Genomic DNA, 14,834 nt, shown 5'->3' on the forward strand with positions numbered 1-14,834 from the left:
GCCGGTTTTACCATCCCCTCTTCGAATCGTGCCTCCTCCTCAGAATAAACGGCCCTGATTGGATTAAATTGAGGAGAGGCGGGCTTTAAGAGCGAGCAAAAGAATCCTGATTGGGTTACATTGAAATGAGGCGGAGCTTAAGGGACGCCTTGCCCCGCCCCGTGTTTCCTCCTCCTCGCCTGGTACCTCAGAGCGATCAAGGACCCCAAACCGGTCGTGTGCGACGCGCATGCGCCCTCTCTCCACGCGCGCCCGCCCCTGGCAACCCCCGCGCCTGCGCACCGAGGACTCTTCTTCTCCCCTTCCTCGCCCGCCCCTTCCGCCTCGCGCCACTTCGCCGCGCACGTTGGGCCGCCCGCTGATTGGCTGGCTCCCTCCGAGCGTCCGGTCGGCGGCGGCGGTTGAGGCCTAGGCATTCCGCGCAGGCGCAGGCGGCGGCTCGCGCTCGTTCAGTCGCTCGCTCTGAGGGGCGAAGAGGCCTCGTCTTCTGCCGCGCCGTTTGCCGCCTCCGTGAGGGGAGAAGGGGAAGGAGCCGCCCCAGCCACCGCTTCAGCCGCCGCTTCAGCCACCGCCGCCGCCATCATGAGCGTGGAGGCGTACGGGCCCAGCTCCCAGACGCTGACTTTCCTGGACACGGAGGAGGCCGAGCTGCTGGGCGCCGACACGCAGGGCTCCGAGTTCGAGTTCACCGACTTCACGCTGCCCAGCCAGACCCAGACGCCGCCCGGAGGAGGAGGAGGAAGCGGCGGGGCCTCCGCGCAGGGCAACCCCGGAGGAGTCTCGGCAGGAGGAGGAGGAGCCGGCGGGCCGCCCTCCGTCGCCCTCTCGCCGGGGCAGCTGGACGCCCAGGTGAGGCCTGCGAGGCGGGGGCGCGGGCGGGTGGCGACTACTGTACCTACTCGGAGAAGACCCATTGCTTTATTATGTGGGAAGCCGCCCAGAGTGGCTGGGCCAACCCAGGCAGATGGCGGGGGTACAAATAATATTACTTAATAATAATAATAATAGTGATTATTAGCAGCAATGGGCCTAAGTTATTGGTGCCCGCTTAGGCATGAGACGCCTAACTAACACGCCTGTTAGTCCTGCCAGTCCACGCCGATGTGTTGGGGCCAAAAAAGGCCTGCTCGGAGTAGGCCCGTCGAAAAGTAGCTCAAGTTAGTGGTGCCTGTTAGCTTCCATAGGTTGTGTCCATTTAAGAACAGACCTGCATCTTACTTAGCCAGGTGCATTAATTTGCTATGGGTTGTGCCCAAGGTGAGTTCTACACAGTGTAGGCCCGCTGGAAACGCTGGTTGCATTGATCATAGGATTGTAGAGTTGGAAGGGACCTCGATGGTCATCTAGTCCAGCCCCCCCAATCCAGGAATCTTAGCTAAAGTATCCAGGACAGATAGCCATCCAACCTCAGCTTAAAGACCTCAAGGAAGAATATCAGCGGCTTGTGTCTAAGTCTTACTCAGAGCAGACCTGTTGAAAATTACTTAGCTAAGTGAGTCATGTCCATTATTGTCAGTGGGTTGCATCCATTTAAGTTGAACACAGAGGAAGCCCATTGAGAAGGATGGACCTAAGTTCATCAGCTGCATTAATTTGAGTGGGTTGCATTTCAGTAAGGTAAGGTAAGAGTAGGCCCACTGAAAACAGTGGGCCTAAGCCATGTCTTTTAATGTTAGGTTGTGTCCAATTAAGTCTACACAGAGTAGGCCCACTGAAAATAATGCACTTAAGTTAGTCACGTCCATTAATTTCAGTGGGTTGGGTCCCAGTAAGTTCTGCTCAGAGGAGGCCTTTTCTGAGTAGAACTTTAGACATTTGAAGTCCCTAGTAGCCTATTGATTTCAGTTGGTCTGTGCCAACCACCACCTATTTTTTAAAATACTTGGATATAGTATTTTTAAAGGGGGTGGGTTGTATTCAACATTAGCCCTACTCAGAGTTAGACTCACTGAAGTTAATGGGCAAAACTAATAAGCTTAATACTAGATGTAACCCATTACTTTCAGTTGATCTACTCTGAGGTATGACTAATGTTGGATACAGCCTATTGAAAATTAGTGGATCTAATTACGTTACCTCCTTTAAGGGGTCTGCTCTGATTATGACCAACATTAGATTTCTCAGCTGTCTTCCATCATGGAACCCACATGTACTTCTCAAGAGGCCTCCTGGCCAGGCGCTAAGCCCATATTGTTGGGCTCCTAACTCCAGTCACTGACCATGGTGGCTTTTGGCACTGTAGCTCAGTAGTAGAGCACTTCGAAACTCTGGTGAGCTGTTGCCAGTCGCTGTTGGCGGTGCTGAGCTAGATAGAACCAGTGGTCTGACTCTAAGGCAGCTTCTGATGTTCTTATGAGGGAGTTGAAGTCTGGAGAGAAACAGAAATCTCCCAGCCCTTCTTTGGACATATACTCAAGTAATCCTTTGTGTGGCACTTGGGGAGGCCGCAAGGGAAGGGCCTTTCTTGACCCACAATGGGAGAGGCCAAATGCAGATTTTTTTATACCATTGTGCACTATTAAAAATAGATACATGCCTATGTTATGTAGCATTTTGCCATTAAAAACATCATTTTTTTCACCCTAGAGTTGAGGCATGAGGAATTATGGGAGAATGTATAGCACACTTCAGTATAGAGCTATGTCGTGTGTGTGTGTGTGTGTCACAGATAATTTGTATGTGGTTAAAGTAACTTTCTAGAAAGGAATATTGGGAAGTATATGCAAGGTGTTGCTTGGTTAAAACAACACTTTTTTCTCTAGGTAGAAGGCAAAAGGAATATGAAAGAAATGTGCCCACAAAATTGTTAGTGTGTATGTACCTTCTGTGGTTAAAAATAGTGGAATGGATTCAACTAAAAAAATATTCAGAGTGGAGCCATTTAAATTAATGGACCTAAATTAGTCTTGTCTGTTATTTTCAATAGGTCTACTCTGAGTAGGGCAAGCATTGGATGCAAGCCAGTATTTTTAGCCACAAAGAGAGGAGGTGAAGGCAATAGTGGGGTAGTGCGTATACAATGTGTGTCTGTGTATATTAGATTGTAATTAAAAGCAGTGTTTTCTAGAGAGGAGGTGGAAAATATATCGGGGAACTATGAGTATCTGTCCCCAAGTATTAATGAGAATTACTGGGCAAGTTAAGAAATACTTGGGGAGGGGGTTGTCAGTAACGGGCATGTACAACTTCTCCAAGTCAAGTTGCAGGGGAGAGTGAAGGAACACAAGGCAGTATGTGTGTCTAGTTTTAAAGATGGGGGAAGGAGAAGAAATAATGTGGAAGAGAGCTTCATTTGTGTGTATGTAACCTTTCCTGGTTGAAAGCTGTCTTCTTAGGGTTGATGAAAAGAAATATGGTATGTCTCTCTATTAATATTAATGTTCCTGAGAGAAGGACAAGGTGGCTTTTCACTGGAACTTGGTCACCACTAACCTGTAGCTGAGTTGGTACCAGTGTCTGTAATTTTGTATTAAAGATCCTTAGGGTGGGGGTTGACGAAACGTTTCCTGTTTGTGTGTAAACTAGGCATAAAATATTAGAGGAATTCAGTAGTAAGTCCCCCAAAGTCACAAGTCCTCAAGCTGTTACTAGTCTGCTTCTTATTATCACTTAACTTCTAGCCATTTTGTCTCTGACCCAGCTCCCTCCCATTTTTTAAAAGCTTCCTTGTCTCATTATCCGAAGGCAACTCTTACTTGTCACAGGTGACTGAGTAAATGACTTTTTACAAAAGCAGAATATAGTTGTGTAGAGTACTTTGTGGTTGAGCAGGAAACAGTGGGGCGGAGAGAGACCGGAGGGAGCAGAGAGGAACAAATACGTGGCAAATACAACATAACCGTTTGTAGTTAAAGCAACCTTTTAGAGACGAGGCAATATTAATACTGGGGGCAGGGCAGGCAGTAGTGCACAAGGTAGTTATAAAATGCTTATGAGCACTTCCTGGATTAAGTCATTGCTCCTGCAGTAAGGACATGGTTGCTTACCAACTATGTAAGAGCTTTATTAATGTTCTGTGGATACAGCAACGGGGAGAACAGTAGCTGAACCTCTGAATAACTGGGTGTGGTGTGAACCGGGGGGGGGGGGCAAGGTGCACTCATGCCTAATGAACACATCTTCCCCACACAAGTGCCCAGCTGGCTAAGAGGAGATTCCCAGCCTGCTCTCTGGATTTCCCCTGCCTGGCTGTGTTTGAGGGCTCTGCTCTCAAACCAGGCTTTCTTATGGGTCCTTCCTTTGGAGGAGAGTTTAATTGCCTTGTGTGGCTTGTTAAAGGCAATTGAAGTTTCTCGTTGTGAAGGGTAGAACTTCTGTCTGTACAGGTGTGAGTTTTCGCAGGCCTTCTCTGATAACTTTGTGACTCCTTTATAAGAATCAAATTGTTGGCACACCTCACAGTTACAAGGTAACCTTGGTGATTAATGCCTGTGCATTAATAGAGCTTGATAGATACATCACACATGGCCTTGTCACTTGGTTCCACCCCACCCACCTTTTTTGACCATATAGATTCAGGAATAATTTCCTTCACTGCTTATCTTCCCCAATAAGTGCGTCTTGGTCTGTTACTGCTCCTACAAAAAGAATGTTTTGTAACACAAAAAAAGTGTTTTTAAAATGTAAGCCAAAAGCCCTGTCAGCTAATTTCCCTAATACAGTGGTACCTCAGGTTAAGTACTTAATTTGTTCTGGAGGTCCGTTCTTAACCTGAAACTGTTCTTAACCTGAAGCACCACTTTAGCTAATGGGGCCTCCTGCTGCCGCTGCGCCGCCAGAGCACAATTTTTGTTCTTATCCTGAAGCAAAGTTCTTAACCCGAGGTACTACTTCTGGGTTAGCGGAGTCTGTAACCTGAAGCGTATGTAACCTGAAGCATATGTAACCCGAGGTACCACTGTGCTGTAGTGCTCCCTTGAACCAAGTGTTTGTTTAAATCATATTAGGTGACCCAAACTCCACTGGAACTTTATTCAGACACAAGTTTGAAACTGGTGTGATCAGTTTGTGGAAACACTCTTCCCAGAAGCAACAGCCATATAAGGCAGGGACTGATGTGAGCCTGGCTTTGCTGGTGGAGGCTGATGCAGGCATTGGTAGCCCAAAACATCTGGAAGGAGTGCCAGGTTGGTGAAGGCTGGAATAACCTAGATGCAAGGGCTAAACACATCCATGCCCCTTCCTGAAAATCAAAGGCCTTGCTGGGTAGAAAGTACAAAAGTGAGATGCTTGCATTGCCTGTGTGGAGCAAGAAGACCAAAGCAGCCGTGAAGCCCACTTGGAGCACCCAGTTCAAGCCAGCTGCAGCTTTGAAACTGACAGCTTAGTAAGCATTTCCATCCTTGTCATAGCATATGTAGCCCACTGTATAATTGGCTGGATGATGGAGAGGAGGCCGCACTGCCTTGCCTGTCAGTAATCTGGACAATAACATTTCTCTTGAACTGTACTTGCTCTAGAGATCATACACTGCAGCAAACTTTACATTGCATATTTTCTTTCTTCCTGCTTATTGTTTGTTGTTGTTACCACCACCACCCGCATGTCAGAACCTTCTAAGAAACAGAGAGTGAAAGTGAAGCCCTCTTCTCTGGTCTGATGGTAGTCAAACTTGGCTGTCCAGTTTCTAATCTATTAAAAAACCCCCAAACCCCCCAAGATTTACCAGTACAGTGATATCTCAGGTTACATACGCTTCAGGCTACAGACTCCACTAACCCAGAAATAGTACCTCGGGTTAAGAACTATGCTTCAGGATGAGAAGAGAAATCATGCTTTGGCGGCAGCGGGAGGCCCCATTACCTAAAGTGGTGCTTCAGGTTAAGAACAGACCTCAAGAACGAATTGAGTTCTTAACCCGAGGTACCACTGTAAATCCCTAAAAGTGTAAAGGATACCCTTTATAAAAAAGTAAGTTATGTATAAAAAGTGCATAGCAAATCCCCCACCTATTTGACCTCCTGTAACTGGTGATTCTGTATAGTAGGTAGTCTTCACTGTGTGGAAAGAGAGATTGGGGCTGCAGTGCTTACTCAGGTGTAAGTCCTATTTAATTCAATGGGGTTTACTGCCTTTTAAGTGGGGTTAGGATTTGCAGCCCTAACAGCTAATGAGGAGTGAGCTCTTGGTCTGTGGTTTTTGCATTTTGATTCCTGTTTTTTGAAAAGCTTTGTATGGGTGTTTTTTGTAAACCAGGCACTACATAGTCAGATTATGTTTTAGGTATGCTGGGTTTCCCCAAAAACAGCTGCTGCTTTTTCTAGGATCCATGTGGACATTGCTGTCTCCATTGTAACTGTGCACAAGTCATTCTCACACACACACACACATAGACAGATAAACACACACCTTAGCTCAGAGCTTTCCAAATTGTGTGTTGTGACACGTTAGTGTGTCGGCTGCCGTGTGTAGTGTCATACAAATGCTCCCCGTGTTCCTCCCGGGGCTGGAAAGCAGTGTTAGAAACCTATGAAAGCTAGGAGGTAAATTGCACCTTAAACCTAGGTTATGGGTGCAACAAGATACAAAGCTGAAAATGAATGAACTGCAGCTAAAATATTATGTTCATTTTTCAAATGGTCTAGTCCTTCCCCTGCCCACCCCCTATTATTCTTAAGGGGGTCTCTTCTCCAGTCTTCAGAGAGTAGCTGGAAGTGGGGAGGCAGAAAAAAAGGTCCTCCTTTCCTTCCACTATGCAGTTTTAATCTGAAATCTTAGGCGCAGGGCTGCTGCTTTTCAGCCAATCTTGCCTGCTTTCTTTTGGCTCCTCCACGAATCTTCAGTAGCCCAGAGCTCAGAAACTGCTTGCGCTAATGAAATTTTCTGTCGCAAAAAGCACCTAGAACAATGGGAGTTTCGAACATGGCTGGAAAGGGGTTGGTTTAACCTCCAGTTTGCTAGTAAAACTGAATTACTGTGTCGCAAAATGATGCATGTCTAAAAAGTGTGTCACCAACTTGAAAAGTTTGGAAAGCTCTGCCTTAGCTGAGAAAACCCCATCCCCTTTCTCCAATACTTCAAGGTGTGTGTGTGGTGGTGATGGTTGTTTTAAGAAAAGAAACGTGTGTAGCTGAATATAATCTAATTACCTGTTTGGAAAGAGTTAAACATAGTAAACAATCACCCTGGGGTTTTTATAGTTTGCAGATTCTATATATTGGTTAAGGGAGTTCTCAGTGGCAAGCCAAGGTAAAAGAATCTTTTCAGGCTGGTTGTTATGGTTTCTTATCTCTTTGGGTTGTATAGGGCTGCTGCTCTTTCAGCCAATCTTGCCTGCTTTCTTTTCCTCCAAGGATCTTAGTTTCTTTTCAGGTTTAAAAGCAGACAGCCACTTTTCACACTTAGTCTTTAAAAAGAAGTGAGCAGAATCCATCTCTGTAATTTGGAAGGAAATCTCCTCGGCATATATTTGAGCAGCTAGCAAGATGAAATTAATGTAATTAGCACCTTCTTTTTGCTCTGTGCCCTCTCCTTCATTTCACCGGTGTGCTGATGTCCTTTTTTGCAAGACATTTGCCATGCTTGAGGGTATAAAACGTGTTTCGGTTTTGTGTTTTAGGAAGGATTTTTAAGAAGGATTTTTGTGGCCTTTAAACATAATCATGCTTGACCAGCCAAAGTGTTGAGGGTGGATATGGATAGCCCTGCACACTCTGGGTGTGGGGTGGTCTTGATCAAGTGTCCTCTTCCCAGGACTGATCAGAGGCTCCAACCAGGTCAGGATGTTGCAGAGATGTAAACTATAAAGTGCTGTTAAAACACCCAGTCACAGAACTTCCTGTCAAAGACTAGTTAGGACTAGTGTCCTATACAAAGGCATGTTTCCATCTTAGTGCATTAGGGTGATGAACTTGCAGAAATGGCTCCCCCCAACCCCCACATTGTAGCCAGTGTTAGAAACTGAGATATATAAGCTGGGCACTCAATGGATCCTTAAACCAAAGTTACAGTCACCAAAATGGAATGTCCAGTTGCGATTTTTGGGCAAGATGGCCCTAAAGTCTTATTTTTCAAATTATATACTGACTGTGATTGATTCTCAGTTAAACATTGAATAGTTCAAATGACAACCTTGAGCTAAGGTAAGAACTTTGAGAACTTAAAGAAGAAAAGTCACTTGATCTAGAGACAGTCCACATATATATATTTCTGAAGGTTGACTGCTCCTGCTCAGAATGCACAGAATAAGCATTTTGGTTCCTGATTGTGCAGGTAAAATATAACTGATAGAATTCTACAGGATGTGGTATTAGTGTATGAAAACAAGTGCTGGAATCCAAGTAGAGGCATCCTTTACCTCAACATGGCTGCCCAGTGACTCCATATGCATTATGGAATACTCCTCCTTTCATGCCCTCTCACTGATTCCAGTACAAGGATGAAATTTCATTTTGCTGATTTATTACAAGCAGCCCTAAAAAGGAATCTCTTCACATATGTGCACACATTGCTAAAGAGTTGAAGAGGGTTTAGAAGAGCCCTCCCATTAGGAACAGCTGAAGTGCATCATCCCTGTGCACAAGTCAAGACTTGAAGCTGTGCGCCATGGAGACACCGAAAATCAAGGGCTCTTCCCAAGCTTCTCTTGCTGCACAACTAGGCGGGGGGGGGCATATTAAGGGGCCCTTTGGCCTACCATGTGGAGAAGCATTGCTGGCTTAGCCCCTTTTAAAAAAACAATGGCTTGCCAGGCAGCGGTAGGCTGAGCAGCTGTAAAATTTGCTGTGCTTGTTTTGTAGGTGAGAAAACTCCCCTTTTATTGCTTTCAGTAGTGGTTTTCAGCCTGTGTGCTATGGTGCCCTGGGGTGCCCTCAATGATGGTCAAGGGTGCCGTGGGCAGCACTGGCCACTGTTCTTCTTTCTTTCTTTCTTTCTTTCTTTCTTTCTTTCTTTCTTTCCCTCCCTCTCTCTCTTATGCCCTCTTGCATCTCTGCCTCCCAAAGGCTTGCACAGCTGTTTATTGCAGCAGCCCTGGCTCTAAGCTCTGCAGGTGAATGGTGCCTCTGAGACGCATCTCTCTTTGGGGCAAGGGGGGCGGCTCAGAGACCGGGGCAACAGCAGCAGCTGCCCGGAGGGCTCCCAAGGAAAGGGGAGAGGAGAGGAGGCTGAGGGAACACCCCCACAAGGGAGGGTGTTCTAAAAAGCGTGTGAGGCTACCAGCTCTGCAGGCAAGGGGTGACATAACTGGGCTCCTGAACCCCACAGGGGTGCCACAGAAAGAATGTAGTTGGTTAAGGGAGCTGTGGACTCAAAAAAGTTGAAAACCTCTGGCTTACAGGACAAGTGGCTTCCTCTCTAAATTCTCTGTGTCCTTATTGGCACTTTGGTGGCCTATGATGTTGAGCTGAACCTTGTGCTGAGGGTAGATAAGGAATGACGGGTGAAAGTGGGGCCTTAGAGGGCCTGTCACAGCACAGTCTGGCTTGGGAAAGTGTTTCTGGCAATTGTGGTTATTTCGAGGAATCCGTGTTTTGTGATGTGCAGCTCTTCAAGCGCAAGGCTGACGACTGACTGCGTCATGAGGAGTGGTTTGAAAGGGAATGGAGGTGGCGGGAGAGTCATAGAATCATAGAATCATAGAGTTGGAAGAGACCACAAGGGCCATCGAATCCAACCCCCTGCCAAGCAGGAAACACCATCAGAGCACTCCTGACATATGGTTGTCAAGCCTTTGCTTAAAGACCTCCAAAGAAGGAGACTCCACCACACTCCTTGGCAGCAAATTCCACTGTCAAACAGCTCTTACTGTCAGGAAGTTCTTCCTAATGTTTAGGTGGAATCTTCTTTCTTGTAGTTTGGATCCATTGCTCCGTGTCCGCTTCTCTGGAGCAGCTGAAAACAACCTTTCTCCCTCCTCTATGTGACATCCTTTTATATATTTGAACATGGCTATCATATCACCCCTTAACCTCCTCTTTTCCAGGGTAAACATGCCCAGCTCCCTTAGCCGTTCCTCATAAGGCATCGTTTCCAGGCCTTTGACCATTTTGGTTGCCCCTCCTCTGGACACGTTCCAGTTTGTCAGTGTCCTTCTTGAACTGTGGTGCCCAGAACTGGACACAGTACTCCAGGTGAGGTCTGACCAGAGCAGAATACAGTGGCACTATTACTTCCCTTGATCTAGATGCTATACTCCTATTGATGCAGCCCAGAATTGCATTGGCTTTTTTAGCTGCCTTGTCACACTGTTGGCTCATGTCAAGTTTGTGGTCAACCAAGACTCCTAGATCCTTTTCACATGTACTGCTCTCAAGCCAGGTGTCACCCATCTTGTATTTGTGCCTCTCATTTTTTTTGCCCAAGTGCAATACTTTACATTTCTCCCTGTTAAAATTCATCTTGTTTGTTTTGGCCCAGTTCTCTGTCAAGGTCGTTTTGAAGTGTGATCCTGTCCTCTGGGGTGTTAGCCACCCCTCCCAGTTTGGTGTCATCTGCAAATTTGATCAGGATGCCCTTGAGTCCATCATCCAAGTCGTTGATAAAGATGTTGAATAAGACCGGGCCCAAGACAGAACCCTGTGGCACCCCACTAGTCACTCTTCTCCAGGATGAAGAGGAACCATTGATGAGCACCCTTTGGGTCCGGTCAGTCAGCCAGTTACAAATCCACTGAGTGGTAGCATAGTCAGGACCGCATTTTACCAGCTTCTTTACAAGAATATCATGGGGCACCTTGTCAAATGCCTTGCTGAAATCAAGGTAGGCTACATCCACTGCGTTCCTTTCATCTACCAGGCTTGTAATTCTGTCAAATAACGAGATCAGGTTAGTCTGACATGACTTATTTTTCAGAAATCCATGCTGACTATTGGTGATCACAGCATTCCTTTCTAGGTGCTCACAGACTGTTTGCTTAATGATCTGCTCCAGAATCTTCCCTGGTATTGATGTCAGACTGACTGGGCGGTAATTATTTGGGTCCTCTCTTTTCCCCTTTTTGAAAATAGGGACAACATTTGCCCTCCTCCAGTCTGCTGGGACTTCGCCTGTTCTCCAGGAATTCTCAAAGATGACTGCCAGTGGTTCTGAAATCACATCTGCCAGTTCTCTTAATACTCTTGGATGCAGTTCATCTGGCCCTGGAGACTTGAATACATCTAGACTAGCCAAGTATTCTTGTACTATCTCCTTAGTTATTCTGGGCTGTGTTTCCTCTGCTGAATCCTTTGCTCCAAATTCTTCAGGTCGGGCATTGTTTTCTTTAGCGGAGAAGACTGAGGCAAAGAAGGCATTGAGGAGTTCAGCCCTTTCTGTGTCCCCTGTTTGCATTTCACCATCTTCTCCTCTGAGTGACCCCACTGTTTCTTTGTTCTTCCTTTTGCTACGAACATACCCATAAAAGCCTTTTTTGTTGCTTCTAACCTCTCTAGCAAGCCTGAGTTCATTCTGTGCTTTAGCTTTTCTGACTTTGTGTCTACACGTGCTGGCTATTTGTTTGAATTCCTCTTTGGTGGTTTCCCCCCTTTTCCATTTTTTGTACACATCGTTTTTTAATCTTAACTCAGTTAAAAGTTCTTTAGATAGCCACCCTGGCTTCTTTAGGCACCTTCCATGTTTCCGTCTCAATGGTATTGCCTGAACTTGTGCTTTTACTATCTCCCTCTTAACAAACTCCCAGCCATCATGAACTCCCTTTCCTTTTAGTATTACTGTCCATGGGATCTCACCCAGCACTTCCCTAAGTTTTATGAAGTCGGCTTTCTTAAAGTCGAGAAATTGAGTCTTACTATGCTTGGCTGCTCCTTTCCGCTGTATAGTAAACTTCAGAAGAGCATGATCACTCGCGCCTAATGATCCTTCCACTTCCAGCCCACTAACCAGGTCATCAACATTGGTTAGGACAGATCTAAAATGGCTGTTCCTCTTGTTGCTTTTCCCACTTTCTGGACAATGAAGTTATCTGCAAGGCCAGTGAGGAATCTGTTTGACCTTATGCTCTTGGCTGAGTTTGACATCCAACAAATATCCGGGTAATTGAAGTCCCCCATTACTACTATCTCCCTTCCTTTTGCATGCTTGGCCATCTGTTCCAGGAAGGCATTATCTATGTCCTCCGTTTGGCTTGGGGATCTATAGTAAACTCCCACAATGAGGTCACTGTTATTCTTCTCTCCCTTAATTTTGACCCAAATGCTCTCACTTTGGCTTTGAGGTTCTAAATCTTGGATCTCTTCACAGGTATACACATCCCTGACATATAACGGCACTCCTCCTCCTTTCTTGTCTGGTCTGTTTCTCTGAAATAGATTGTATCCCTCCATTATTACATTCCAATCGTGGGACTTATCCCACCAGGTTTCAGTGATTCCTATTATGTCATATTTAGTTTGCTGTACCAAGAGCTCAAGCTCATCTTGTTTATTTCCCATGCTTTGCGCATTAGTGTACAGACATTGAAGTCCATTAATCATTCCCCCGTGTCTCTTATTTAAGGATTTTTTCCTCCCACCACTAGGTCTGCGTGCTGTTTGCTCCATTCGGTCTATGACATTTGGATGACCATCTTCATCAATTGATAGACTCCTACCTTCAGGAGCACTGTCTCCCTCCCCCACATTAGTCAGTTTAAAGCCCTCCTGATGAGGTTTCTGAGATTTTTTGCAAAAACATTCCTCCCAACCGTTGTGAGGTGCAGCCCATCGCTTGCCAGAAGTCCATCTTCAAGAAACTGCATTCCGTGATCTAAGAATCCAAACCGTTCCTGTTTACACCATTTGCGAAGCCAGTTGTTCACTTCCACTATTTCCCCCTCTCTCCCTGGGCCACGTCGTTCAACTGGGAGGACAGATGAGATGACAATTTGTGCATTTAATTGCTTCAATTTCCTGCCCAGAGCCTCGTAGTCTCTTTTGATCTTCTGGAAGCTATTGCTTGCAGTGTCATTGGTTCCCACATGAACCAAGAGGAAGGGGTATTTGTCAGTGGGTTTTATGATTCCTTGGAGTCGTTCAGTTACATCTTGGATCTTAGCCCCGGGGAGACAGCACACTTCCCGAGACATCTTGTCAGGCCCACAGATCACTGTTTCTGTTCCCCTCAGTAGGGAATCCCCTATCACCACTACACGCCTCCTCTTAGGTCTGGTCGGGGTTATTCCGTGAGCTGTCCGTTCCAAGGTCACCTGGACATTCCCTGAGGACTGACTTTGCTGCTCGCCTTCATATACCTGATCGACTGTAATGAGGGAGAGATCCTCAAATGGAGTCTGCTCTTCGTCTTCCATTCTAGGGGAGAGGACCTCAAAGCGATTGTGTATTTCTAAACAATCAGAGCGAACCCTGGGCCTCCTACTTCTTTGCGTCACGTTTCTCCATATATCTGGCTCCTGTGTTGGTGAACTAGCCTCCTTCTCAGGGGAGTCCCCTGTCTCCTCCTTGGTGGAGACGGTGTGCTCTGTTGCTTCCAAGAAGAGCTCCAGCTCTCTAATTCTTTGGAGCGTAGTTACACGTTCCTCCAGTTGCTGGACTTCGTCTTTTAAGATGGCAATCAACATGCAATTGCTGCAGGTAAAGCTGCCTGCAACCTTTGGCAAGATGGCAAACATCGCGCAGGAACCACAGGCGACTGCAGCTGTTCCCTCACCCTCCATCTTGAGAACGTGTCATTGGGGGTGACTACAGCGGTCCTCCATCATAAAAAGCGTGAAGACAGGACAAATAAATCCCCCCCAAAAAACCTAGGTCTCCCCCAACAAACGTTTGAGACTAGCTCCCCTAAATCTAAAAGATGGATCAAACTGCAAGCTCTGATAAGCTCCTCCCACAGCTAATCACCTACCTCAACAGAAGCCCCGCCCCCTCTGACCTTTGCACAGGGAGAGCAGCTAATCAGCCACAAGAAACACACACAAGAAAACCCTTTTTCTTCAGCTGCTGCCCTGCAAGCAATAATGAGAGCCAGAAGGAAATAAGACTTACGTGGAGGAGTGGGAAAACTAACTTTAAACTATATCTTTCGTAATAAACTCTTTTTGGAAGTCTTTATAAAATATTATTTTATAATGCCTTTTTGATCAGGCACTACAGTGATGAATTCAAGGTTCTATGCACTTGACTGCTGTGCATAAGAATCTTCTTCAGGCAACAGAAGTGGGCAGCTTAATAAATTGCTACATGGGCCAATGGCTGCATTGCAAGTCTGCCCTTCTTCATATAGCATTAGCCAGAATGGAGCAGCTGGGTCTGCTCTTCCACCTGCAAGTCTGGTTGTTTGTGGGTTTTAAACAAACCCATGTGTCCAAGTCTTTTGTTCATGTGCACCTGACATTTGGCAGTTTCATCACTCCTAGCTCTTACTTCTGTGAACATCTAGTCCATGGGTAGGCAAAGTAAGGCCCGGTGGCTGGTTCCGGCCCAATCACCTTCTAAATCCGGCCTGCGGATGATCCGGGAATCAGCGTGTTTTTACATGAGTAGAATGTGTCCTTTTATTTAAAATGCATCTCTGGGTTATTTGTGGAGCATAGGAATTCGTTCTTTTCTTTTCAAAATCTAGTCTGGTCTGAGGGACGGTGCACCAGCCCCCTGCTGAAAAAGTTTGCTGACCCCTGTCCATGTTTTGCATTAGGTGAATGGGCCTGACGGCATCCTGCAAAATGGAGCAGTGGATGATAATGTGCCTAAGACCAGCCAACTCCTTGCTGAACTCAATTTTGAGGAAGACGAGGAAGACACTTACTACACCAAGGACCTTCCAGTTCATGCTTGCAGGTAAGACTGTGTGTATGTGTGTGGACATAATCTAAAATTCAAAGCAGAGTCTAGGAGCCACATGTGGGCAAATAATGGCTCTATTGGTTGGAGGAGGTCCTCTCACTTGCCTTTTTCGCCTCTATT

General features: G+C 46.2%; 1 protein-coding gene across 4 annotated transcripts in view; it reads left to right on the forward strand.

The window, feature by feature from the left end:
* Positions 1-338: 338 nt before the first annotated feature.
* Positions 339-14,834, forward strand: part of UPF1 (UPF1 RNA helicase and ATPase) — a 35,162-nt gene continuing 20,666 nt past the window's right edge. For 3 of the 4 annotated variants that reach the window (XM_053372900.1, XM_053372899.1, XM_053372901.1), the window contains exons 1-2: positions 339-849; positions 14,566-14,708. In XM_053372900.1, the coding sequence (XP_053228875.1) occupies positions 583-849; positions 14,566-14,708 (410 nt within the window). In that variant the 5' untranslated portion in view covers positions 339-582. The remainder of the gene's footprint in view (positions 850-14,565; positions 14,709-14,834) is intronic. The other variant, XM_053372902.1, reaches the window with a different exon arrangement.

Source organism: Podarcis raffonei, chromosome 18 (assembly GCF_027172205.1).
Source record: "Podarcis raffonei isolate rPodRaf1 chromosome 18, rPodRaf1.pri, whole genome shotgun sequence".
Classification (NCBI taxonomy): Eukaryota; Metazoa; Chordata; class Lepidosauria; order Squamata; family Lacertidae; genus Podarcis; species Podarcis raffonei.